The sequence below is a fragment of the Zootoca vivipara genome, chromosome 9 (genome assembly GCF_963506605.1).
Source record: "Zootoca vivipara chromosome 9, rZooViv1.1, whole genome shotgun sequence".
Taxonomy (NCBI): Eukaryota; Metazoa; Chordata; class Lepidosauria; order Squamata; family Lacertidae; genus Zootoca; species Zootoca vivipara.
The window spans coordinates 29,188,536-29,215,079 of record NC_083284.1 but is presented as its reverse complement, the minus strand read 5'-3'; the positions used below and the strand labels follow the sequence as shown (position 1 = coordinate 29,215,079).

The 26,544-nt window shown below is 43.7% G+C and overlaps 2 protein-coding genes across 2 annotated transcripts; one reads left to right on the top strand and one right to left on the bottom strand.

Annotated features, from left to right (window-relative positions):
* Nucleotides 1-758: 758 nt before the first annotated feature.
* BBS12 (Bardet-Biedl syndrome 12) lies at nt 759-7,631 on the bottom strand. The gene is made up of 2 exons (XM_035113221.2): nt 7,244-7,631; nt 759-5,827 (listed from the first exon to the last, which is right to left on the bottom strand). Exon 2 carries the CDS (start codon nt 5,820-5,822, stop codon nt 3,618-3,620), a length of 2,205 nt encoding a protein of 734 aa, XP_034969112.2. The 5' UTR covers nt 5,823-5,827; nt 7,244-7,631; the 3' UTR covers nt 759-3,617.
* Nucleotides 7,632-8,799: 1,168 nt separating this feature from the next.
* On the top strand, nt 8,800-14,260 carry LOC118084009 (uncharacterized). The gene is made up of 5 exons (XM_035113220.2): nt 8,800-8,961; nt 11,740-11,895; nt 12,863-12,991; nt 13,080-13,217; nt 13,761-14,260. The coding sequence occupies exons 1-5, from the start codon at nt 8,875-8,877 to the stop codon at nt 13,848-13,850; spliced, it is 600 nt and encodes a 199-aa protein (XP_034969111.1). The 5' UTR covers nt 8,800-8,874; the 3' UTR covers nt 13,851-14,260.
* Nucleotides 14,261-26,544: the final 12,284 nt, after the last annotated feature.

The window sequence follows — 26,544 nt, the reverse complement described above, 5'->3', positions numbered from 1 at the left end:
TGCTGCTCTTTCTAGTCTGATTATTTGGGGTTACTAAAAACACCATACATTTTAAAAAAATGATTATCTGTCAAAGCAGATCAGCTGTCAAATCATGCAGCCTCCCTATAGAGCAGGCATGTCCAAAGTCCACCCTGGGGGCCAAATCCGGTCTGCCAATCGGTTTAATCCGGCCCCACCAGCGGTTATTCACTGTGGTTTGCTAACCCGTCCACAGGTCGGCTCTCGCAGCCGCTTGCCATGCAGCTCTTGGAGCCGCCCATTCGTTGGCTCGTGCATGCACCTTGCTCTTTACCCTGGTCGTTGGGCGGCTCGCACATGTGCCCTGCATGCGGCTCGAGGACCCGTCTAGCAGTCGTCTCACGCATGTGCCTTCCTCTCTGCTGGTTTTGCTCCAATACTGCTGGTTGCCTGCTCGTGCTGGCACCCTGTGTTCGGCTTTAGGTACCGTCCTCCCATTGGCTCTCGCATATGCCCGCCTCCGTATCTCGGCCGTTTGCATTCGGCCTTCTCTTCCATCTGTCATTTGGCTCACACTGCCTCGCTCCGGTCATCCCTCACTCCCACCCGCTGTTCCCTCTGTGCTGCCTGCGATCCAAGCCAAAAGGTATATGAATAGTATTCTGTGACTAATCCTTTAAAAAGGTCCAGAACTCGGGGGGGGGGGGTTCCTAAAAAAAAAAGGTCAACAACAACAACTTTGGGGTAAAATCTTTTTAGGATTTTACTCCAAAGTTGTTGTTGTTGACCTGTCAACAACTTTGGTCGGCCCTCACGCATGTTCACTTCATCAAATCTGGCCCTCTTTGAAAAAAGTTTGGACACCCTTGCTAGAGCAGGCGTCAACAACCTTTTTCAGCCGTGGGCCGGTCTACCATTCCTCAGACCATGTGGTGGGCTGGACTATATTTGGGGGGGGGAGGAAATGAATGAATTCCTATGCCCCCCAAATAACCCAGAGATGCATTTTAAATAAAAGCACACATTCTACTCATGTAAAAACACAAGACAGTCCCCATAGATAACCCAGAGATGCATTTTAAATAAAAGGACACCTTCTACTCATGTAAAAACACGCTGGTTCCTGGACCGTCCGTGGGCCGGATTTAGAAGGCGATTGGCCACGGGCCTTAGGTTGCCTACCCCTGCTATAGAGCATATCTTCACCAGATTTAATTCAACTGACTTCTTTGCAAAGTGTTTAGAGTTTGGGTATAAAACAGAACTGTAGATTGCCATCTGCTGGCTAAAAGGAATAGTAATGATGATGATGATGATGATAGAAAGAAGATAGCTCTCATTTCAATATCCTATTTCAAGCTCTAGCTCACTTAATCTTCAGCCATGGGTGTTGCTGGGGTCCCAAGTCCAGGTCCAATCAGAGAGCAAAGAAAAGTTCACCCCCCCCCCTATTTAGGCAACTGTCAAACTGCTCTTACTGTCAAGAGGTTTATCCTTACATAAATCCAGCTTCCTGTAACTTGAGGCCAATTAGATTTAGTGCTGCCCACTAGGTTAACAGTGAAAAAGTATTTGCCGTCATCTATAGAACAGCCCTTTAGGTATATGAAGAGTACTATCGTTCCCCCACATCTGACCACTCCAACTTTACAAAGACATTGATGATCCCTTCTCAACAAGCATTTTGCAAATGCAAGGAAAGAAATGCTGCACTCATCTTTGACCTTTTTAAAAGCATCAGCCCCAGTCCTAAGTTTCATTGGGATTTGCTTGTTCCTGAAATGAATGTTAGTGGAATCAGTTATGGTGTTGATGGCTCAGAAAATAGTTTGTTTTAAGTATAGAAGGCTTTTCATACTTTCCAGGGTCTGAAGTAGCTTCCAATTCCCAACCACACTTGAAAACTGTGAGCTACCAATGTCATGCTTTAAAAATGTATGCATCTGAGTGCAAGAGAGGAACCACAGTTTATGCCACGTATAAATCTGATCTTAACACAACTGGTGCCAGGCACTGGTGTCATGCCGGAAAGGTTTCAGCCTCAGGAAATCATGCAACTACCACCATTTACGTTCATTTTCCACAAGAGCTTCCTACGATGTGTGAACTACTCATTTTAAAGGTAAGTCGTTTTAAAGGGTTTGTTGGCTGCAATGTTATGAATGTTATGGATGAAATGCATCTCAACTCACTAGAAACTTTTTACAGACAGCTATTTCAAGGAGGAAGAGGGATCTCTACTGCAAACATGGTTGGGGGGGGGTTAACCCTTTCCCCTTGCACTATTTTCCCCATGAAAATCCCCCACAACTGCTATTTGTCACAGCATGAAAAAAGCTTACATGCCTATTTGTCAACATGTAGTCAGCCTTTAGAAGAAATCTACTTGACACTAGGTAGCTAATAATTATTAGAGGCAAGTTGTAATTACTCTATCAGATGCAGTTAGCTATAATCTGGGTTCAAATCCATGCCATAAGATTCAGTGAGTGACCTTGGACCAGTTGCCTCTCTCAGCCTAACCAACCACACAGGGTTCTTGTGAAGATGAAATGAGACAGAGATACTATATACATTACCGTGAGCTCATTGGAGGAGAGGTGGGATACAAATGTAATAAATAAATAAAATACAGAAACAAACAAACAATGCTTTATAATCTATAGTGCATATAGAACATGCTACAATTCTGAATTTATGCACATTAGCGAGGACCCAAACAACAACACTGCTGGGTAGCCTTGGATCGAGTAAAACACTGGTGTTCCTCTGTCAGCAACTCCTCCCAACAGATGTGATATACAAGAGTTGTTTTGGCAGAGTTAAGCTGCAGAGAGGCTTTATTTGAACTCCCTTTGAGGTATCTTATGGGTCCTTTGAGGAACTGCAAATGTGGGTAACATCAACAACTGAGATAAGGCCTCATATGTACTACCGGTATACATTTAAAGCAGTATTATACTGCTTGAAAGTCATGGGCTTCCCCCAAAGAAACCTGGGAACTGTAGTTTATTAAGGATGCTTAAGAGTTGTTAGGAGATCACCATTCCCCTCACAAGACTACAATACCCAGAGTGGCTTAACAATTAATCCCTCTCCCCAGAGAGGAGTTAACAGATTTCCTCCTCAAGGACAGCCACTGGAACTTCCAAAAAGAAACCTCAATGGCACTTTATTGCTTACATCTATGTAACCTAATGATTTACTGGTCCCGTCCCCTCCAAATTTATAACCTTAATATTTATTTGCATGCCTTAAAACAAAGTTAAAAGGCACCATCTGAATTTATAAAGAAGAATTATATCAGTTTAAAAAGAAACAAACTAGTTGTACTGTAGAATGGAGCCCTTATATAGTTCAGCTTGAAGGGAGCCAAGATTATCACACAATTTTACGTCCTGCTGAAATGAATGGAACTTACTGATAACACATTTATGGTCAATGGCATAATCTAGGAAAAAATAAGAGAGATTATGATTAAATGGAGATTATGAGGAAGTGCCCTTCCATGACTTGAGTCCTTTCTTGGGAATGGATTTTTATTTCTAAAACGAAGAAGGCAATCATTCTGAATTTAATTCTCGTAATATTTTTTTTGCTTCTGAGCTTGGCCAGGAATACTTGTTCACATAACCATATGCAGGCCTACACATTACTTACAAAAACATGAACTCACTTGAGGCCTGCGACTTTAGCAACTGATCCCTCTTAGGCCCTGTGATAATTTCAGCATCTGTTTGAAGCACTAACAGCACCAAATCTAGAGCTCTACGCCACGCTTCCATCTTAGCAGTAACATTGTCATATACTTCCAGAGGCTTTTCAAATGTCCCACCACGTTCAGGGCTTGCTGTTCCCATCTTCCCCCTTTTAAACTCATCCAGCAGGTAAGTGGACGGCAAACCACTCAAGGCTGCTTTCCTGAGATGCTGTTGTATAAAGGTGCTGGCTTCAAGCTCCGATGCAGAGTCTGCAGTGTTACACATAACAGTACAAATGTACTGGTGCCAACCATGTGACAAAGCATTAAGCACCAGAGCTTTATATTGCTCTGAAGTATTTGCAAGCCAAGAGTGGCCAGCATGAAACCCTTCTTCGCTGGAATTCTTGGCTGCCTTCTCCAGATTCTCAAGATAACCGAGACACAGGAGCTCCACAGTGCCACCTCCTGGAAAGACTGCTTGATCGAGAAGGGCATGATGTACACGGTGAGCGCAGGTCCAAAACTGATCTTCGATGGCTTGCATCTTGGATATAACTGGGCAACTAAGCACAGCTGTTATCAGGTGAATGCCTTTCGCTGTTAAAGCAACTGGCATTTGGCCATCCAGTCCAACCCAATTTAACTTCAATGCTCCAAAGAGGTTCAGACAAACACCCTCACCTATGCAATGCTCATTAACTTGGGTGAGGTAAGTCACTCTGTCTGCTCTTGTAACATCACTAAAAGCCTTCAATACATTGTCAGCTACCCCGTTAATTGTCACTATATTATTCAGCAGGCATCTTTCTTCTAAACTTGCTGATGTGTTGCCTCCTACCAAAATTAGATTTACCCTGGACTGAATCAGAATATCCAACATGGAGTTGACCCACAATCTTGAGCTGTTCTCTTCAGCAGCTGGACTTTCTAAGAACATTCTTACATTCTGTGACCTGTTAAACCCCAGGTGGTGGTATGTTTCGCTCAGGTCACCATTGGCAAGAATAATACGAAGAGGCCTATCCTGGAGCTGCTTAGCAACAGCAGCTTTCTCTGGGTGTAATAAGGTGATGTACCCAGGACAGACACAAGAATGACTTTCAGACATGCCTGGTAAGCAACATGTCACAACTTCAGAAATATTAAATTGGAAAGGATGGACATCACCCATTGTGTTGGCAGTCTGCAGCTGGCATCTGAGAATGTCCTGTACCAGTTTCATTGCATGCCAATTTCCATGGCTCAAAGACATTGCTAGTTGTCCCAAATCACTTAACCCATTAAAATGTTTTGTGCATTTGGCCAGCTGGCTGGTTTGCTGCAGTGAAGGACTTTCTTTTATACTGCTTAAGTGCCTACTGAAGAGGGTTACTTTTGATATTTTCTCACGGCCTGAGGCACCTAAAGGACAGCTTTGAAAGCCGCAGTTTTTCTGACTCACAGTTTTGCAAACTGTAAAACCACAACTGGTATCGACTGATTTACCTAGTGAACTAACTGTGCTGCCTGCAGTCAATACTCCTGGACACTTTCCCTGACAACTGCATGCATTTGCTTCCTGGATGGTAGCAATTTCTGATTCTTCTTCTGATACTTGTGCATAATCACAAGGATGTTCAAGTAGGGTGAAACAACTATTGTAGGACTGGGTATCTGGAGTTTCCATTTCAACTTGTCTTCCAGCAGTGCCAGAACAGATGTCATCGGAGGCTTTGTCATCACATTTAATAGGAATATCATATAGTCTTTGCTGCATGTTGTGTAGTGATAATGTAAGGCACTGCAGATGTTCAATGCAAGAGTTCAGGCCTTCATACATCTCAGCTACCACTATGGAAAGGGGAACACCCTGCTGAAGGCATTCAAGTACAGCCTTGCTCCAAACGCTAACAAGAAACAACAGGGTAGTTGTCCCAGTTCTATATTCTTTGTTCTGTGCTTGGATGGCTTCATTAAGAAGTTGTCCCACTGCACTAGTTAAATCCAAGCTTTCAAGAAGTCTTACTGCAGAACAAACCAACACACCACCTGGAGTACATTCATCAACAATAAATTTGGATGATTTCACTGGTCCTAAAAATGTCCTTCCAGTGGATGCCAAAGCTGAAAGTTGTTGCAGTCCAATATGCCTCTTTCTGTTCATGTTCCGGAAAGCCATGACATCTACAAATGAAACACAAGACTTATTGCTTCTGCCTTTTAATGCCTTCCAACTCTTCCTTCATCCATTCCAGAGTGTTGGATCTTACTTTTAATGTTTCCAAGGTGATATATCAACTTATCCATTTTCCTGACGGAAATAAAAATCCATGCTTCTCACATATTTGGGGATACCAAGTGGGTGCAGAACAGGAAACTAAGATGCCATCATTAGAATTAAGGAAGGTAAAGAAGCCACATCCACTACCAGAGAAACAGTGAGGACTTTATTAGGAAGAGAACATCACAGGAGCAAGGACAGGAAATGGGGAAGGCTATATGTCTTTCTCCATTAAAATAATGGACTTGCATCATTTTTTGTTGCAAAACCTACCAAATGCTTAATTGTCTAAGTAACATAAGAAGCAGAGACGGGGTGATTCTAGATGCAGCATATGGATCTGTTCCCTGGGTGGAATCTAGGTTGGCCACACCAAAGGATTACAAAGTGTTCTATTTGGCAAGGCAGTTCTAAGAATCACCATAATGTCCTGAGGAAACAAAATTTCCTGGTTTTGAATGCTTTAGAAACACATTTTATCTGAATGAATGCACATACACACACACAGATTATACTAGAGTAGGGTTGCCATGGCATGCCAGGTCAGAGGCCAAGAGAATCAAAACCCTACTTTAGCTGTTGCAAATGTGCATTTGTGTGCTCAAGAGCACAGGTGCATTTTTGGCACACACATGGCAATAAATTGGCAAAATAGCCCTCAGGCAACAAATAAATACATCTCCCATTTCTGAAGTAGCATGAACATGCAGATCAAGTGGTTTTAAAACTCGCATTATTAACTTGTTGGTTTATGATGGATAACGGGCTGAACAAATAAAGGGAATGTGACCCTATCTGTGTACCCTCCTTCTGTCCTTTGTGGTGTCCAGGTAATGTCTGGAAAAAAATATTCAAGGCTTGCATGAAGAGCTTGCATAGCTAGGCAGCTGCCAAGGCCTCAATTTCCCAGCATAACAGCTGCTACTAAGCTGTAGCGGTTCCTGGAAGGCTTGAGTCCTGTTGAGCGGGTGCCATTGCTTACTACGGGATCCTCTGCTCTGTGCTGCGCTAAGTAACGCAGCAAGTGACCAAGGCAACTACCATCACCTTTGCTTGCACCCTCTCTCTGCCTGAGCTGTGTGCTGTAGGAAGGAACTGGGCCCAGCAGGCTCAAGCCATACTGCTGCATCACCCAAAGGGAAGGCACACTTGCTATTTGCACAACCTGCTTGCCCTGCCAGCCAGGTGGCTCACCTGCACTTAGCATCCGGAGAGAAGGCTGCGTAGGTCTTGCCCTCTCCCTGGGCGGCAGGACCACCATAGCCCAATACTTCCCAGCACACCGCCCGGAGCGGCCAGCCTTAAAAAACACACATTACCTGCTTAACTTTAGGTCCGTGCCTTGAGCCTGAGCACCAGCTGTTCATCTCCCTTCCACAGAGCTCCTAATTGCTTTCGCTTCTCTCTTTCCCTCTCCCCCCATCTCTCCCCCGCTAGTCTGCAAGCACAAACTCTCTTGCCCGCCCCGGACGGAATTCAAGGCACTCTACTGAGCATGCTCGTGAGTGCCGAGCACGCTCAATAACATCTACTGAAGCCCTTGCCCTTACCAGGCCCTTGATGGGGTGATAGCCCAGCCTTTGCTGCTAGTGGGGATGGGAAGGTAAAGGGGGGTGGGGTGGGGTAGGAAGTGGAAGAGCAGTGACTGGAGACCAGTCAGAGAATGCAAAAGGGCAGAGGTGTGGCCCATGCATTTTTTGGGTGGTCTCTGAAGAGGGAAGGGACCACACACACACACACAATTTTTTAAGGCACAAAAGTTGCTGCTACTGGATTTTCTCGATTCCCTCCCCCGCGCTTCTCTGTGCTCAGTCATAAACGCTATTTCTTTCTTCTGAGCCGTTGTAGATTCGCAGAAAAGAGATGTATTGACTGTAATTAGTTTGAATATGCTGCCTTGAAAGTATCGTTAAAGTGTAATATTTCAGAGAAGTGCACTGTGCATGCGTGTGTGTATTCACCATCCTCTCGACTTGCAGCAACACCGAAAGGATTAGAAAGTGCGACTGCTTGCCTGCCGATTCTCGGAACTCGCTTCTCAAAGTGGAAGTGTTTGCGGCTCAAACTCTCGGCTCTCCTCACCCAGGAACCACATTAACTGCAGCCTTATTACTGGGTACACTTCCCGGAGAGCCAAGTCCCATTTAAGTTAGCGGGTGCATAGGAGGACTGTGTGGTTAATGTGTAAAGCGTGCGGGGAGAACACACTGCAGGAACAGACTGCAGACTGAAACCTTTTCACCTCGTGTTCTGACTACTGTACTCTCTTGTTCCTTCCTCGCTCTCTGACACGCGTGCACCCCACGTCCAGTATTAACATTCACGCCAAAGAAGCGTCCTGGAGAGCTCCAATTCAAAGCTTGCTCACAACTTCTTGGGACATGTCGTTTGGCATCATCTCACTATGGCGTTTAGGGTGCTTCCCACCCGGGTCAACGTGACTATCATCTTTGCACTAGGATTTGTACTAGTGGAGGCACTCTGCACATGCTCAAAGGCAGTTTATTTTCCTTCTTCTTTTTGCTCCCTCACTTATTCCAGGACTCCGCAGTACAACTGGGGAAGGGGCCAGATGGCAGCTTCCCGACATAAATCAAGCCCCTGACCGCTCTCTCTCCTCCCTGTTAACAGCGCGTGGACCACCCGAGAATAAACCACTCCCTGTTAACGGCGCGTGGACTCGCCTGCACCCGAGAACAAACCCCTCAACGACCATCACAAAGAACAGGCGTTCCACACGCGAGGGGGCGGGGCGGCGGTTGCCAGGACACCGCCTCCGCTTTGTTTGTGTATCCAGCCAGAAACTGCAACACAACGTTCTGCGTGATGTCACAAGGCCAGCAACTCCCCTCCCGCCGCCTGGTTGGCCCTAGGAAGAGAAAAGGAGACGGGGCTTGCCGGGAATCCCTTCTGTCATTGGCCGTGTTCAGCTTTTGGGGGGTGGAGCGGTATGAATCAGAGAACGCAGGTGGTTGAAGCGTCGGCATCCGCCTCTACGTTTAACGAACCAAGCGTGCGCGACAGATTTTCCAGAATGGTGAGTTGTGCTTCTTGCTCACAGTTCTTCATGTATGTATTATAAAACAGTGCCTGCTGCTGCCTCCTACTTATGAGGACCAGAGCTGGTAAATCTGTCTGTTTGCCCGCCCATTCCAATCTCTTCAAAGCCCGCCCACCCCTGGAACATCTTTCACCCCCACCCCACCCCACCCCTACCCATCATGTTATTTGTGGTTTTCTCGTGGTTTCCTATGATAAGCATAGGCGAATAAAAACAACGCCAATACGAATCTGACAGCACACAGTGCTCCTTTGAATGTTTACAGGGAAGTAAGACCCACAGAGTTACCCGCAGGTAAGTGTGCACAGGGCTTGTGCCATTAAGCTTTATAACCGATGTCTCCATCTCAAATTTAGAAGACTGTGGGGCAGCAGTGCCCAAGCCCTAGATCTCTTGTGCCAGCCCCCCATCTTTCCTGCCCCTCTCCACTTTTTAAACTTAGTTGGGGGCTTTCAGGGTGACTGGGTCTGCTTGGTTTGCCCCAGGCACTCCAGACGTCTGTGCAAACTTATGTCATGCCTCCTTGAAGTGCCAAGCAGCATCCCTTCTCAGAGGCACTTTGAACAGCCACTATTCAACACTCTTTCTTCACACAGTGTGCATGTGTGTGTGTGTGTGTATAATGGTAAGACTGCCATCATCACACAGCCTCCACAGCGCAGTGCCACATCACAATCCTGGATTTGCACGGTCATGGTTGGGTAAGGGTAGGGGAGTCAAAGAGAAGACAACAGCAGTGACTGTGGCTTGAGAACTAGAAGGGAAGGACACTGAGAGGGGAAAGAAGTGGGAAAAGTGTGAATAGATTTTCAAAGGAGGGTTGTTGTAGCTGTTGTTTTTTTAAAAAAAAGGTTTTAACAAGGAGAAACAGCAGAGGTGGATACAAAACAGAAGCTAACACTGAAAGGGTAACACAACAGAGCCTTCTCTCCACTCCTTTCTGAAGCTTTGTTTTAAACCACCACTTTTCCCCTCAGTTATCTCCCTCTGCTTGCTCTACTCTGTTATTTAAAACCTCAATTTTCCACTCACTGTCGCCCTCTGCCGCTGTTTAAAACTGCCATTTTCCTTTCAGCGCCTCTCAATTTTTTTCTTGTACTCCCAATTTTCTCCCTCTTCCTTTCCTCAGCTGCCCCGTGTGAAAGAGTTAAAAGGATGCAGAGCCCTCAAATATTCCACAGTACTTTAGAACAATGTATTTCATTTCATCTCTGGTACCACCTGTTGTTTTCAACATGAAGTTCCAGATTCAATGTAATCATTTAGAATAGGTATTTTATTAGCAAGCATAAACGCCCATGTATGTATATACAACATCTATCAACTGAACGGAACCTTCTCTAACTGAACAAAGTAACCGGCAGGTGTGCTTCTAAGATTCTATTCATCTTACAGATACAGCAACTTATATAATCACAGCAAAAGTGGCTACATCATGGGAACAGATGTGGTCTCTGTGTAAGGGGGAGTTGAAAAAAGGAGTTAGGGTGAAGGTAATAACAGAGTGTGTGCGCAAAGGGAGGCTGCGAAATAGACGAGGAGATATGAAAGTGGGCGTGGTCTGCGGAAGGAGGATGAAGGAGAGAAAGCAGGGTAAAGGTGAAAATGGGTATGAAGGGAGTTGCAAAAAAGGGAGTAGAAGGCATAGGAATGGGATTGATAATGAAAACAAGGGCAGGAAACTGTTTGAAGAACAGGTGAAGGGGGCTTAGTGAGTGGGCAGTAGGTGAAAAGGGTGCTTAGTAGTTCAATATGTGGGGGGGGGAAGATTCAGCTTAGCATGGGAAGGGGTTGTGTGCAAGGGTGGATTGCACAAAATAGGGGAGGCATAGACATGGGGGTGAAGGTGAAAATGGGTGCAAAGCAGGGCTGCCAAACAGAAGAGAGAAGTGACTTCAGAAGTGGTGTTGAGAAAGTGAAAGGCGAGCTTAGTAGCTGCATTAAATGGTACTGGTCTGTGCATATTAGAGCTCCTACTGGGTTGGGTGAAAACATGCATAGGATGAGGTGGCACGGCTGCATGCTTACTTGGGGCAAAGGCTTATTCAACACAGTTGGACTGCCTGTGTATGTACAAACATGTATTTGTTGAATGAGCTGGCTTGGACAATGCATCTCCCCAGTTTGTGGAGGTGAGCATGTGTGCGCAGCTTATCTCCACCCACCACGTCTGCCCTGCCCTTCATGGTATATGCGAGGTGGGAAAAACCCAGTGACACTTGCACAATTCTATGTACGTAGACTATAATTGTGTGCACGCTTAATTTCCTGCTTTTAATAGGAAAATCAAACCTGATGTTTTTCTTTTGGCCTATGTGCATTGATAACTGTACACATGTGGGTGGCCGTTGTACATTCCATCCCCACAGGTAGAGATGGGGTGATACAGATGAGGCTGGTGTGCTAGGATGGAGGGAAGGAGCTGTGTGTGATTTCTCCCCAATATGTGATGGGCCAGATCTGGGGGAAGGGGGTTGTCTTGCCTGATCTGGTTCCATATCTAATATATATACCTGTGCGAACACCTTTGTGCGAGTAGTCATAATAGGTTCTTCAGTACAGATCAGTGAGTGGCGGGGAAGTAAACAATTGCAGCCAAAAAGTCCTAAGCTCTTTAATTTTAGCAACTTTGGCAAATCAAATACATGTAGACATAAATAATTTTTTTTAGAATGTGATAACTATGTATTTTGCTATTTTTAGCTTTCTGCAAATAATATTTTTAAATTCTCTTTTTCTCTCGCTTAATGAAAGGCATCCAATTATAAAAGACCAACCTTGGTCGCCAGCCTGCGAAGGAAAGGTGGACTGAAACATGAATTGTCTGAGGAGCAAAAGCAAGAGGTCCGGGAAGCTTTTGATTTGTTTGACACAGATGGATCTGGCACCATTGATGTTAAAGAATTAAAGGTATACGTGTGTATTCTTTTAGTGATTTATAGTGCAATCCTGGGGGCATGGGTGGCGCTGTGGTGTAAACCACTGAGCCTTGGGCTTGCCGATCGGAAGGTCGGCGGTTCGAATCCCTGCGATGGGGTGAGCTCCTGATGTTTGGTCCCTGCTCCTGCCAACCTAGCAGTTCAAAAGCATGTCAAAGTGCAAGTAGATAAATAGGTACCGCTCTGGCGGGAAGGTAAATGGCATTTCTGTGCGCTGCTCTAGTTTCGCCAGAAGCAGCTTAGTCATGCTGGCCACATGACCCGGAAAAACTGTCTGCGGAACGGAGGAACGCCGGCTCCCTCAGCCTGTAAAGCGAGATGAGCACCGCAACCCCAGAGTCAGGGGTCCCTTTACCTTTACCTAGTGCAGGCATCCCCAAACTTCAGCCCTCCAGATGTTTTGGACTACAATTCCCATCTTCCCCAACCAGTGGTCCTGTTAGCTAGGGATCATGGGAGTTGTAGGCCAAAACATCTGGAGGGCCGCAGTTTGGGGATGCCTGACCTAGTGCGATCCTAACCATGTATGCTTGGAAGAAAGCCCTATTGATTTTAGTGAGGCATACGCTCAGGGTTGTGGTTTTTGTAAGTGAAGGCTGGCTGTTTCTTGCTTCAGAACTATTTCTATACATACAAATTTAGCTTATTAATACACTAACTGAAACGACCATAGCTCAGTTATAGAGCATCTGCTTTGCGTGCAGAAGGTCCCAGCTTCAACCTCTAGATAGGACTGGAAAAATATATATACCAGTCTGAAGCTCTGGGAAGCTGCTGCCAGTCAGTGTTGACAATACTGAGCTAGATGGACCATTTTCCTGACTTGGTTTAAGGCAGCTTCCTGTCTTGCTAATCAGCTGGTGCCCATTAGTCATGCAAGCTTCCATGTTCCCAGCACCAACTTGTGTGTGTAAAAGTGGTTTGCATCTCTATTACAGGTTGCAATGCGTGCTCTTGGCTTTGAGCCAAAGAAAGAAGAAGTCAGAAAGATGGTAGCAGATATCGGGAAAGAAGGAAGCGGTGTCATAGAGTTTGAAGACTTTTTGACTATGATGACCCAAAAAATGGTAAGACATATTTTTGCTTTTGAGCAGTTGGAATAAGAGTCGGCACTTCTTCTTCTTTTACTTCTCTCCCCCGTCCTTTTCTTCAAAGAGTGAAAAAGATACCAAAGAAGAAATCCTAAAGGCTTTCCGATTATTTGATGATGATGGGACAGGCAAGATTTCATTTAAAAACCTAAAGAGAGTTTCCAAGGAACTTGGAGAAAACTTAACAGATGAAGAGTTACAGGTAAATGTTTTGCTTTGCTAAGCCTTTATTCATAGATGCTGCATATTTTAAATAGCTGGGTAATAGTTGGAGCTGGCAGCACTGAGGGTCATTGGGCTGTTTAATTGTATTTGTGCATATTCCAGAGGGCTCTGAAGTACACCTGTTCAGCATTCCAGCCATCACCTCTTCCAGGATATGCTGTTCCATTTCCACCTCGCTGGGATTCTCCGCACTCCTGCAACATGCAGTGATCATTTTGTAGCATTGAACATGCTCAGTCCTGGCAGTTGGGTGTTTGTCCCCCGCTTCCCCCAAGAGAAAGAAAGAAAAATATGACTATTTTTTTGTACTTCTGAAAACATGAGTGTCTTGTGTTTAAACAGTTCTGTTTTGACTACATAAGCAAAGGCATTTGGGAAAAGAGTTTGTTGTTTGTATTTAGGATATTTATTCATCAAGCATTTCAATTCTGGGCATTATATCGGAGCTGAGAAAACACTTAACAAAATGAGTGCTGGATGCTTCCAGGTCAGTGCTTAATCTTCAGTGTTTTTTTTACAGGAGATGATAGATGAAGCTGACCGTAATGGCGATGGCGAAATAGATGAAGAGGAGTTCTTGAGAATAATGAAAAAGACCAGTCTATATTAATGGATATGTTACCTAAAAAGTGACCTGCAAAGATTTACAAATATTTCTGCTATTCTAGGATGAGCTCAAGAGGATGCCAGGTTTGGATTGAGGGAGGGAGATGATGAGTGGCGCTTTTTTTTTTTTTTAAAAGAGAGAGGGAGAGGGAGAGAATATCTGCCAAATAGGTTCGGGGTTGTTTTTTTAAGGTGCTGTTTTTTAAACAGTTCCTGACTTGAAAACTCTGCTTCGTATCTGGCCAAGTTAAGGTTTGTTCACATTATGAAACTTGCAAAATGTAAGGTCATAGCACAGGCAACCTCCTTCCTAGGACTTTGAAAGATAGCACGATGATTTATTACCCCATTAAAAACAACAAAAATTACACCAGAATTGTGACTTGTAATTCTTCATTAAATAATTTGCACCAACATGTGTTTGGTTTGGATGGTAAAGTGATAAGAGCTTTATTTGTCAATAACATGTTCCTCACTCAGCTACACAGGTGAATATGTACAAGCCTTAATTGTAGCAACATTCATTTTTTCCCTCACTAAAAGAAGAAAGCAGTTCTGAAGAAAGGATGGGAGAGATTGTGAGGTAGATGGTTTTGGATGCCAGTAGTTCCTTATAGAGTGCCAAGCAGAGTTCTGACCCTTTATGCAGCTGAAATGTGAGGGTGGTCATGAGAGGCTTCCAGTTTGATCAGGGAAATGTCAGGGGACAAATAGGAGCTGCTTAACCCTCTCTCCTCCAGTAGTTTTTCTGCTCGAAATTGCCCTTTTCAGCAAGTGAGGAGCAGATGGGGATGGAATTTTGAGCAGGAAAACAGCTGGAGGAGGAAGAGTTAAGCACTGCCTCCTCCTGTTGTTCCTCTGATCAAGTGGACCGTCACCCATGATCACCTTTCTCCTCTCTTGCATCTTGTTTGACCCCCCCCCCACTATTTGAATTTTAACTATTATCACTGGGATTCAGCTAGCCACAGTGCTCTGTTTCAGGAATGGGAAGCCTGTGTACCTTAGGCTGTTGTTGGATTCCATCCCCTATCAGCCACAGCCAGCCTGGCCAGTGGAGAGTTACAGCCCTAAACATTTAGAGGGCCACAAGTTCCCTGTCCCTGCTGTATATAGAGGTGCTTATATGCCAGACTGCTGCAATCTTGTTAGTTAGACCTTCCAGAATTATATAAATGTTTGCTATACAAAGCTCTTGAGGTTTGCAAAGACCAAAGTGTAAACTTTTTCTTTCTTTCTGGGAGTAGCCCCAGTGAAGATAACACAAGCCATCTAAGGGTGACTTTGGTTTGGTGTGTTTTTAATGTCTGGTTTGCCTAGGTCTTGCACTCAGTGCCACACAGTGAGGCCCATATGCTAAATCATTGCTTTTCACATGGCAGCTTCTTCTGGGTGGCATGATCCTCCGCATGGGTGCCTGAATCTGTGGTATGGAGCACCTTAAATAAGCAAACGTGGGTGATATCCAAATGAAAGTGCATATAAATTCCTAACCTTTCCTGAAAGCATCAGTGCAATAGATGCTTGACGAAGAAACAGTTACTTGGTGTTGATTAACAACTTATTTATGGCTAGTACCTGGGCTGCTATACAATAAATTACTGTCTCACAGTCTAAGCAGGACCACTTGTCAATTCATTCCATTTTAGGTGTTTTACATGTAGGAAATGGATGTAAGTAATCTACTGCTTGATGTCTCATATGATGCTGTTTTTAACTTTATGAGATCTTCAATAAACCGGCATAAGATTGTACCCAAGAGGGGACCCTCCCCCCTTTTAAAAATGCAGGCAGCTACTTTCTCAAGGTAGGAATGGTTTTATAGTTTTGCTGGGTCAGGCATCATTACAGTAGGTTATGGGCCTAGCACTGGGTTCCGATGTTTGACTTCCGGCATGTTCTAAACCAGCTCTTGCAATGTTTAAGTGGTGCATGCTTTGGACTGCAACATTCTCATGAAGGAAACCTTGCCTGAGTCCCCCCGCCCCCAATGAGGAAAAGTTTTGAGCTTTTTAATTTACGAAAAAAGTGAGTAAAGGGGCAGACATAATAGAAGAGGAAGTTGATAGAAACAGGTTTTCCTTCTCCTTTCCTAATGCTAGAACACAGGATGGAGAAAGTTTAATTATACAATCCTCTCTCTCTCCTCTAGATGTAGTGATGGCAACCAACTTGGATGGCTTTAAAGAAGGATTAGACCAGTTCATGAAGGATAAGGTTAAATCCATTGTCAGATAGTATGCCTTTGAATCTGAGTTGCCCAGTATACTAAGCGGGTAGAGACTGCTGTTATATGCAGTCCTGTTTGTGGGCATTTCATTGGCCTCATGTTGGCCACTGTGAGACTAGGATGGTGGACCAGATAGCCTTTGGGCTGATCCAGCAGAGCTCTGATGTCCACATATATGTTTAGAAGAAGTGCAAGTCTGACAATTGAGCCTTAGACACCAGGAAGCACACTTTGGAACACCTTGAGAGAGGAGCCTGAAGAGGAACTTTTACTTTTTACATTAGTCACCAGCCACTGTGTACAAGGATCATGATTTAGATTACCAGAGATACAGACAATTTGGGGCAGGCAGGAAATCTGATAAACAGAAATGGAAATGTGAAAAAAGAAGTCAGAATTTCATTTGGCGTCACAACGCCTGGGGATGGCGATGAAGAAAACGTGAAGTGCGGCATGCAGTCTGCCAATGAATGGGGGGGATTTCTCTTCGTTTGGGGCTTTTGGAGAATGTAGCAGATTAATGGGATGCCTTGGAAACAGGATTTCCACCTACTTTTTTTTCTTTGCATTTACGGTAATAATGGGGAACAGTAGTGATTCTCCCCCCCCCCCTTTGGTTTAAGTTCCATTTTATTATTCATAGTGAAACTTGGTAAGATGGGCCAAGCTTGAAAATTACTTCATCTGTACACCTGTGGGTTATTTCTCTGATCTTTTTTCTTTTTCTTTAATTGCAGTCTGAAGTTATTTACTTGTTCATGTTCCAAGGCATAACTCTTTGGAGCAACTCTGCTCTCATTTCCAATTTCCTGTTTGTTTTTAATGTTCTGCTTACATGTATATCTGAGTTATATTTTGATTTGGTTCTGGTTTAATAAAGATAATTGAATCCTTATTGTACTTCTACTTCATTTAGTGCTTTTATTCCTTTCACTTTATATTTTAGCAGCTGCCGTAGGGAACTGAGGGAGGCCTAGATGTAGGTATGATTCACTTAATTCTTCAGTGGGTTTACAGTTTCATCACTTATTCCTGTTGGGCTGTAAAGAGGCATCCCATTAGATTTTGACTCACTAATTGTGGTTTACAGTGTGATACATGGGAGGCTTAAGTAACATTGCAATGTACCGTTAATATTGGCAAGGTTCTTGTAATAATATACAAAGCTCCAGACAAACTGGGGGCAAGGTACCTTACTGTTAGGGACTGGACTGAGGAGGAATGGTGCAAACTGGCTCCCCCCTCAACCTTCCAGAGAAGAGGAAGACAGTATAGATTTACAACAGTGGTTTGCAGAAGGTCACGGCTCAGAGATAGATGAGGGGCAAAGCTGGCAAATAACAGCAGAAGGAGGGAAGGAAGCAGAGCTGGAGCAGCTGGCTGACACGTTATCACTAGAAAGCATTCCAGACCCTCCCTTCTCCCAGAACCCAGCGAGCAGTGAAAGTAGGAGAGCAAAGAGCTAAGAGGCAAATGGCCTTAAGCAGCCACCGTAAGGGTGGTGCTGCTGTTGATGATTGAGAAAGGAAGCAGGGTAGAGTTTACGTGGAGCAACGCCATTACTCCAAGAGGTTGCCTTTCTAAGCCTCTCTCTCTGTGACTCTATATAAATGTTCCCACTGTGTGCGTGGATATAACACCCTTCCTCCATAACCGCTGGACTGAATTCCAACAAATTTGGCCACAACGTTCCATGCCCATCAGGGAGGGATCTGGCGTAAAAATTTTTTTCCAAAAAAGCACACCTTTCACACCTAATATAATGAATAAACACACAAAAAGTGGTGCCCAAATTATACATCACCAGCAGAAGGTTTGAAGACTCCTTCAGATCGCACGCTGCTGCCTCCAAAGCCGTGCCATCGGATGACATCACAAAATTCCACAACAACCAACTGAAAACAGGCCTTTTGCAGCAACAAGGCCCAACATTGCCCAGCAGACTGAATAGGCCGCAGCAGACTAGGTCACTTTCCAGACTAGGCCAAGTGGAAGCAGGGGCCTGACTGGGGGGGGGGGATGGGGGCCCAAATAAGGGGCAGGGATAGGTAATGGATCAGAACAGGGTGGGGGGAGACACGGATGAAACCTGCCCTCTCCACAGTATCTCACCTCGGCTTTGTAGACTAGGCCACTTTCCAGATGAGGCCAAGTGGAGATAGGGGCCTGTCTGGGTGGGGGATGGGGGGAGCTGAATAGGTCACAGGTTGGGACAGGGTGGGCCCAATCACAGGGATGAACTGGGGGATAGGGGGGGGAGGGACAGAACAGGGTGGGGGGAGACACAGGGATGCGCCTATGTAAACATAGGAGAACTACATCTCCCACAAACATTTAAGTTGTTGTCCCAGTGTGCCAGAGAAAGGGAGAGGAAATTCCCTCCTTGCAGCACCAGGTGCCTGCCTGTGTTGACACATTTTATTAAAACAAGTGGGGAGATGGAGGTGGAGTGGCAGCAAGTGCATTGGAGAACAGAGGATGAGCAGGAAGCAGTTTTTCCTCTGTCTCAGCTTTTGGTAGCTTTAGAAACCTGCCTCTTCTTTGAGGCGCGCTGATAATTCTGTGTCTGAATGATTGAGGCATAACACGGATGCATATTCAAATACACATCTAATTGAAAGCAGATTTCAATTGAAGGGAGAAATTCAGGTGCACACCTCATTTACGTCAAATTATGGTTCCTAATTCACATGCGATATGCACACAGATCAGAGTGATGAAGCAGGAATACTAACACATCATTTAAAATATTTAGTGGCATTTATTATTTTATTTATTATTCTTTAGTGCGTTAAATCTATATATCACATGATTGTAAAAAATAAAAATCATATGTCACATGGATGTAGTTTACTCCATATTGCTTTAACAGAAATGCGTTCACAACCAACTGAATTAGGTGCTATAAGTTCTGTTGAAGAACAATACAAAGCTTAATTTTTATTTTTAAAAGTATACATACTTATGAATACACATAACTAATTACAAAGGTAACTGTTAAGCTTTGGGGAAATTTTCCTCATGTTTTATTCAAATTCACATTGACGTTTTCACCCATTGTTCCCATTTAAACTGATTTGCCACAGATAGCTGATGGAAAAATGCTGAAAGGAAATAACAGAAATGCAAAAAATAACAGCACTTAATACAACTACTAAAAAAAAAAAACACCAACCTGCAGGATGTGTTCTTATTCTTTACAAGCTTAGCAATGCAATATGTTCTATGGAAAAAGTTTACTGAGCAAAACAGCTTAGCCCTTCAATGATGTCATGAGAACTGCATTAACAAGCAAAAAAAAAAAAAAAACTCTAAAAAGTCCCCGGAAGCATCAGCGAATTTGTCAGACCTTTTTCAAGTAAAATGCAGCCACAATGCCAGAAACAAAGGCAACCTCAGAAATGCTGTAGAGATTATGATACAGAGAACGCGATGACTATTAACTTCATTTATACTTTCTATAGTGAATCATATTAATTGTTTTGTTTTTAGTGGAGCATGGAGAAAGGGTGAAGCACCTACTGGTATTTCTGAACCATTTCTCATTGCAGTTCCCTCTATAATCTCTGATAGCTAGCCAGGATACGGGACAGCATCATAAGAGTGGAACCAGAGTTAATTCCCAAGTCACACCCTTCTTATGCTTCCCTATATATATATATATATATATATATATATATATATATATATATATTATATCTACTCCCATCGTTTCCTTATTCTGCAATGAATGAAATTTCACAGGGGTCGCTTTCAACAAAATTCTTTGAAAGCAGTTAATTTCATCATTAGCCTTTAAAGGGGTTGAACTGTATCTAACCCAATAGTGACTAAGCTATAGGAAAAGCATCTCTTCACTTTAAGAATACCGGTAGGTGGGTGGGGAAACCTGGCTATGAACGAGGGCTTAAGTCACAGTAGCTGAGTGGTAAGTGAGGGGAAACTGAGAATTATTGCCCAGGGTTTCTAGAATTCCACTGAATAGAATTCAAATTTAAAGCCTACGAGCTGTTGACTCAGCATGTTCCTAAACTGAGCTTTTAGAAAAGGTGTAACCCCTGCTTTTATCAGATGTGGACTATATCAGTTCTTCAAAGAGCATGAACTGCACAGGATACTGTAGAGAAATCACACGTTTTTAAATCCGTGGTTGGCACCCTGCCTGGAGGGTTCATATATTTATTTATCTACCAATCAGGCTGTGTAGACTGCCCTTCATCACATCCTGATTGCAGAATTCTTTACAGCGCACATTAAATAAAACAGGATTATAATTTTAAAAAGAAGCAGCCCATGAAATACAATTAAAATGAACAGCAGATAAAATAATTGCAAGGATTAAATGCCACAGCAATGCTGAGTAATAATAATCTATTATTTATACCCCGCCCATCTGTCTGGGTTTCTCCAGCCACTCTGGGCGGCTTCCAACAAAAGATTTAAAGTACATTAAAACATCAGTCATTAAAAACACAAAGGGGTGTGGAAATGTGGAGAAGTGAGCTTAAAACTGGAAAAATGAGAAATGAGGGAGAACCAAAATTGACCAACTTGTCCATCTCTAGCTCCATCTGATACTTTTTTAAACTGACCATGTTGTGTTGTGTTTTGTGCTGTTGTGCCTTATTGTTATGAGTTGATTTTTCTTTTAATGTTCAAGAGATTGCCATTCTGAGAGAGGTTTGCAGTGTGGCAGCAAAGGGGCATAAATCACAGAAATCACTATCTGTCGAAGTGCTTAATGCTTCAGATCACTAAGCTAAGCTTTTACCATATAAATTAGCAGGCGACTAACAATAGGTTGGATCCTAAGAACTGTGAGCAAATTTATGCCTATGGATCGGGGTTTTCCAGCTTTCTCCTTCCCACTGCAACCCCCTGTGCCAACTCCACAAATCCACAAAAAAAGCAGTCCCTTGGTTGTGGTGCAGGAGGCTGAGAAAAGGAATTCATCAAGTGTCATCCTCTACCCCCTTATGTGAACAGGAGGGCTTTCCATTTGCACATGCAGCCTTTAGGATCCAACCCAATATTAATAATGGAATTACACAAAGAGATCCTGTAGAAAACAGTGGGTGGGATTCACCTAATGAGTTCCATCAGTGGAAGCCCTGTGCAAGGTCTTATACTTGCACTATGGGGCTTTCTCCTCTCTCTGCCCCCACCCCAAAAATTGGCTTGTGGGGCAGGGGGATCAGAATCATAACAGCATAGAGGGATAAGAGAGGGGGACGCATTCCCTGGGGAGCTGAAGAGCATGAGCTGACAATGTTCAACTGACATAGCACAACTTTAAAGTCCTCCCAATGTTGTAGCGTATCTTCACTTCCTAAACGAAGCTGAGGGTTCCTGTTGCAAAGTGAACCACCAAAATGGAACAAGTGAGCAGGGAGCTCATGAGGTGGGCTGAAGAAGTCCAAGAGACGGTACCTCCAGGGGCTCCCCACCTGTTGCACCACTGCCAGTGGAGAAGCAGCATTGGCAGTGCCACTGTGCCAGTGGTTTCTGGCGAGATCTCATGAAATCTCGTGTGCTCCATGCGATCTCCATGAAATCTTGCCAGAACCTGTGATCGCCACTTCTTGGGCACCACCACACAAGAGAGGCTTCTGTGTTGGTGGCACCTTCTAGTTTCTGCCCCTACAACAGAGCAACAAAATCATCTGCTGCCCTAGGCTCAGTTGTGACCTCTACAGTTCACAAAGAGTGACATCACCATCTATACTAGCTAGTCAACACAACTAGGGTACATGCAAAGGTGCTCCAATGAGTCTCCCTCCCCCAAAAGTCTCAAGCTGGAGCACCTTCTGAAAGCCTTGGCATAATTTTGTGTTTTATCTATTGTTTCAAATCCTAAATATTTGGGATAAAGCATCCTACATATTTTTAAAAGCCCTACTGGTCCACTGAAGCTGAGCTATAAAAAACATAGCCATGTTTTAAAGTCCTCCATATCTGAGAATGGAGAGAGAGAAAATAATCTGCATCACTTTCACTGCAATATGTTATTACACATAGATTTCAATGATATTTTCCATCATCAAAAACTGTATTTCTTGAAAGAAGACACTCATGAAGGGCAAAAAGCTGGTAGACGACACAACACCAAGAGATCACCACAGTGATCCCTTTCGGTGGTGTGGGGTCCTAAGGAAATGGGGACAGCCGGTGTTTGAAACAGTGATATGAAAGCTAGGAGCTAAACGGCACCTTAAACCGGTTATGGGCGCCGCAATGGAGTGTACGTGCACTTTTTTTATAACAAGAATACAAAGCTGAAAATGAATAACTGCAGTTAAAATCTTATGTTCATTTTTCACATGGCCTAGTCCTCATCTTAAGACTGCAAAAAATAAAGCAATACTTCCCCTGCCCGCCCCCCTAATGTTCTTATGAGGGTCCCTTCTTCAGTCTTCAGATGGTGGCTGGAAGTGGAGAGACAGAAAAGGTCCTCCTTTTCTATCAGCAGTGGCAGTTTTAATCTGAAATCTTAGGCTCAGTACTGCGTCCAGAGCTCAGAAACTGTGCACATTAATGAAATTCCCTGTCACAAAATGCACCTAGAACAATAGGAGTTTTGAATGCTGGTATGTGATCACAGATCCTGAAGCTGAGGCTCCAATACTTTGGCCACCTCATGAGAAGAGAAGACTCCCTGGAAAAGACCCTGATGTTGGGAAAGATGGAGGGCACAAGGAGAAGGGGACGACAGAGGACGAGATGGCTGGACAGTGTTCTTGAAGCTACGAACATAAGTTTGACCAAACTGCAGGAGGCAGTGGAAGACAGGAGTGCCTGGCATGCTATGGTCCATGGGGTCACAAAGAGTCGGACACGACTATACGACTAAACAGCAACAACAACAAATGTGATCACTGCAGATGGTGACAGCAGTCACGAAATTAAAAGATGCCTGCTTCTTGGGAGAAAAGCAATGACAAACCTAGACAGAATCTTAAAAAGCAGAGACATCACCTTGCCGACAAAGGTCCGTATAGTTAAAGCTATGGTTTTCCCAGTAGTGATGTATGGAAGTGAGAGCTGGACCATAAAGAAGGCTGATCGCCGAAGGATTGATGCTTTTGAATTATGGTGATGGAGGAAACTCTTGAGAGTCTCATGGACTGAAAGAAGATCAAAGCTATCCATTCTGAAGGAAATCAGCCCTGAGTGCTCACTGGAAGGACAGATCCTGAAGCTGAGGCTCCAATACTTTGGCCACCTCATGAGAAGAGAAGACTCCCTGGAAAAGACCCTGATGGAGGGCACAAGGAGAAGGGGACGTCAGAGGACAAGACAGTTGGACAGTGTTCTTGAAGCTACGAACATAAGTTTGACCAAACTGCAGGAGGCAGTGGAAGACAGGAGTGCCTGGCATGCTATGGTCCATGGGGTCACAAAGAGTCGGACACGACTATACGACTAAACAGCAACAACAACAAATGTGATCACTGCAGATGGTGACAGCAGTCACGAAATTAAAAGATGCCTGCTTCTTGGGAGAAAAGCAATGACAAACCTAGACAGAATCTTAAAAAGCAGAGACATCACCTTGCCGACAAAGGTCCGTATAGTTAAAGCTATGGTTTTCCCAGTAGTGATGTATGGAAGTGAGAGCTGGACCATAAAGAAGGCTGATCGCCGAAGGATTGATGCTTTTGAATTATGGTGATGGAGGAAACTCTTGAGAGTCTCATGGACTGAAAGAAGATCAAAGCTATCCATTCTGAAGGAAATCAGCCCTGAGTGCTCACTGGAAGGACAGATCCTGAAGCTGAGGCTCCAATACTTTGGCCACCTCATGAGAAGAGAAGACTCCCTGGAAAAGACCCTGATGGAGGGCACAAGGAGAAGGGGACGTCAGAGGACAAGACAGTTGGACAGTGTTCTCGAAGCGACCAACATGAGTTTGACCAAACTGCGGGAGGCAGTGGAAGACAGGAGTGCCTGGTGTGCTCTGGTCACGAAGAGTCGGACATGACTAAACGACTAAACAACATGTGGTCTTGGTATTTCAAGGTTCCAGAGCTCATTTGGATGGCATTCCTAAATACATTTACTAGAGAATTACCTCTAAGGTAATTAATAGGTTTTGCTATTTATGTGGCTCTGAACCCTTCCAGAATTTCGATCACATCCCTCTTAGGCTTAATTCTATGTGGTACCATCCTATGATGGCAGTTATGGTAACACTGGTGCAGCCAATGTAGCGTCTTCCAGATTTTGTTAGACTGCTCCTCTCATCATCTCTGACCATTAGCCATGCTGGCAGTGGCTGATATGAGTTGCATTCCAACAACATCGGGGGGGGGGTGCCATGTCAGTTTCCCCTGGTGTAGTGGTTAGAGTGCTGCTTTGAGACAGGTGAGACACAAGTTCAAATCCCTTCACTGACTGGGTGAACATGGGCCAGTCACCATCTCTCAGTCTAAGGTACATCACAGTATTGCTGGAAGAATCAAAGGAGAGGACCATATTGGCCATTCTGATGTCCTTGGGGGAATGGTGAGAGAGAAAACTTATGACACATCTCTCTAATGTGTATGTTTTTCATGGTAAGTGGAATCATGACACAGGATACTTATAGACCAGCAATTTGCCATGTGAAATCTGAAATATCCCAGGAAAGGACTTATCCAGATCTTGGAGCGTTTGAACAAACTTAATAATTTGGATGACCAATTGACATACATGAGCTGAGGAATTTCTGAAAAAGCACAACTCCATCCATAATGCTTATTCCCCTTCGCTTTTTAAGGGTTCAAAACTAGCAACTAAAATTTTACCCCAACTTCTGTTGGGGGAAAAGTTGGGTTAAGATTTGATTTGCTGGTGTGAAATTGGGTCTGCCAAATTATGGCAGGTAAGAGTCCGTTGTGCACATACATCATCTTCATTTATTACGTATGCATCCTATTGTGGCACATGACTCATACTGAAAATGGGAATTCACCCTTTCACTGTTTTTCCCTGCCCAGTATGCGAATGGGACATATTTTAACTCAAGAATCCATGCTCCTACGCACAAACTCTCTCACCTATATGCAGCAAGCCAGTGGAAAAGAAAAAGGGGTTACTCATTAATCCATGAAATAAAGCTTTCCAAACTGAAATGTGTGGTTTTTCTTATCTCTCCAAAAAGTCTTAATAAATAGGTAGGTATAACGTACCTGAGAACAGCTAAATTAACCTAAGTCTTCAGAGAGCACTTATTCTCCTTATGATTTTAAATTAAATTTCTGCAGCTATGTCAAGGGTGCTCATTTACTGTCTGCTCTGTGCCTTTTCTACCAATCTAATTCAGGCTGTTACAATCAAGAGACCCACTACGGCTTTTTCTGAACTCATTGGGACCTTAAGAAACTTGCACCGTATGATACAAAATGTAAGTATGGTTTCAATGGCAATGCAAATGAAATGTAATTTTTCTATTTATTGGGGAATAAATTAACAAAGTTTTAAATGAAAGTATGAAATATAAAATGTACTTGTTTTTATATTTATCTAGGATACTGTTGAACTACATTCACCAAGAAATATCCTGGTAAGACTGACTCAATATTTGCTTTCTATTGTTAAACACTATAGATTTGTTTTCAAATTGTAGCTGTTGATGCCAAATGTATTGCATAGTGCTGAATCCCTATACCATGGGTACTGGGTTGGGTTGCTCTTGTACAAGCGAAATGGCCCTGGCAGAAGCTGCTGGCAAAGAAACAGTGGTTTAGGATTAACCAGATCTCAGGAGAAAAAAAGCACTCATCGCCTTGCAGGATTAGTTTCTTATTTTGTTCTAATTAAGTAATAAATATACATTGGTCAAAGGCTAGAACATACAGCTCTCTCAATCCAAATGGATTACTGATTTGTTAACAACGCGTGTGGTAGAAAGGGCTGATGCCATTTTAGTACCAAACAAAGGCAATTGATCATACCTTGAGCTTCCCAAAGCAGAGCAGCAAGTGTTTTGTAATGGCAGGTCAAAAGTTTGTTGTTTATTACACTTGTACAGCACCCTTCTTTCAGAAGCTCAAAGCCGCTTAGGCGAGGCTTCCACGGTGTCCCTGCTTAAAACTGAGTCATAATATCCACTTAGCTATAATATCAGGTTCTCCAAGACCACCACCAGCTGGCTATTCTACAAACCTAGTTGGTCAACGTAAAGATATCACCAGAGTCATTTTGAAAATTGTTTTGATGAAGGGGGACTAACACAAGAAAGGTGACTTTTCCATATCTGTAATTCTAAGCAGGATCTAGGGTAACATTAAAAAAGAGAGAACGAGAAAATGTCATTTTGCATTTAAAATAATTGAGAAAGACCAAGATTGTTTTTACTCAGCAAGGGATCTTGGCGTTACCGCAAATGTGCGTGAATACAATTGTTTCATGAAAATAGTTAGAAGGGCAAATAACACTGCTCCATGAACTCATTGCTTTGCTTTACACTTGACATCAGTATGCATTA

Coding starts and splice junctions, on each gene's coding strand:
- LOC118084009 (XM_035113220.2), top strand. CDS start 8,875: ATGAATCAGAGAACGCAGGTGGTTGAAGCGTCGGCATCCGCCTCTACG. Junction 12,992..13,079: donor CTATGATGACCCAAAAAATG/GTAAGACATATT, acceptor TTTTCTTCAAAG/AGTGAAAAAGATACCAAAGA. Junction 13,218..13,760: donor TAACAGATGAAGAGTTACAG/GTAAATGTTTTG, acceptor TTTTTTTTACAG/GAGATGATAGATGAAGCTGA.
- BBS12 (XM_035113221.2), bottom strand. CDS start 5,822: ATGGCTTTCCGGAACATGAACAGAAAGAGGCATATTGGACTGCAACAA.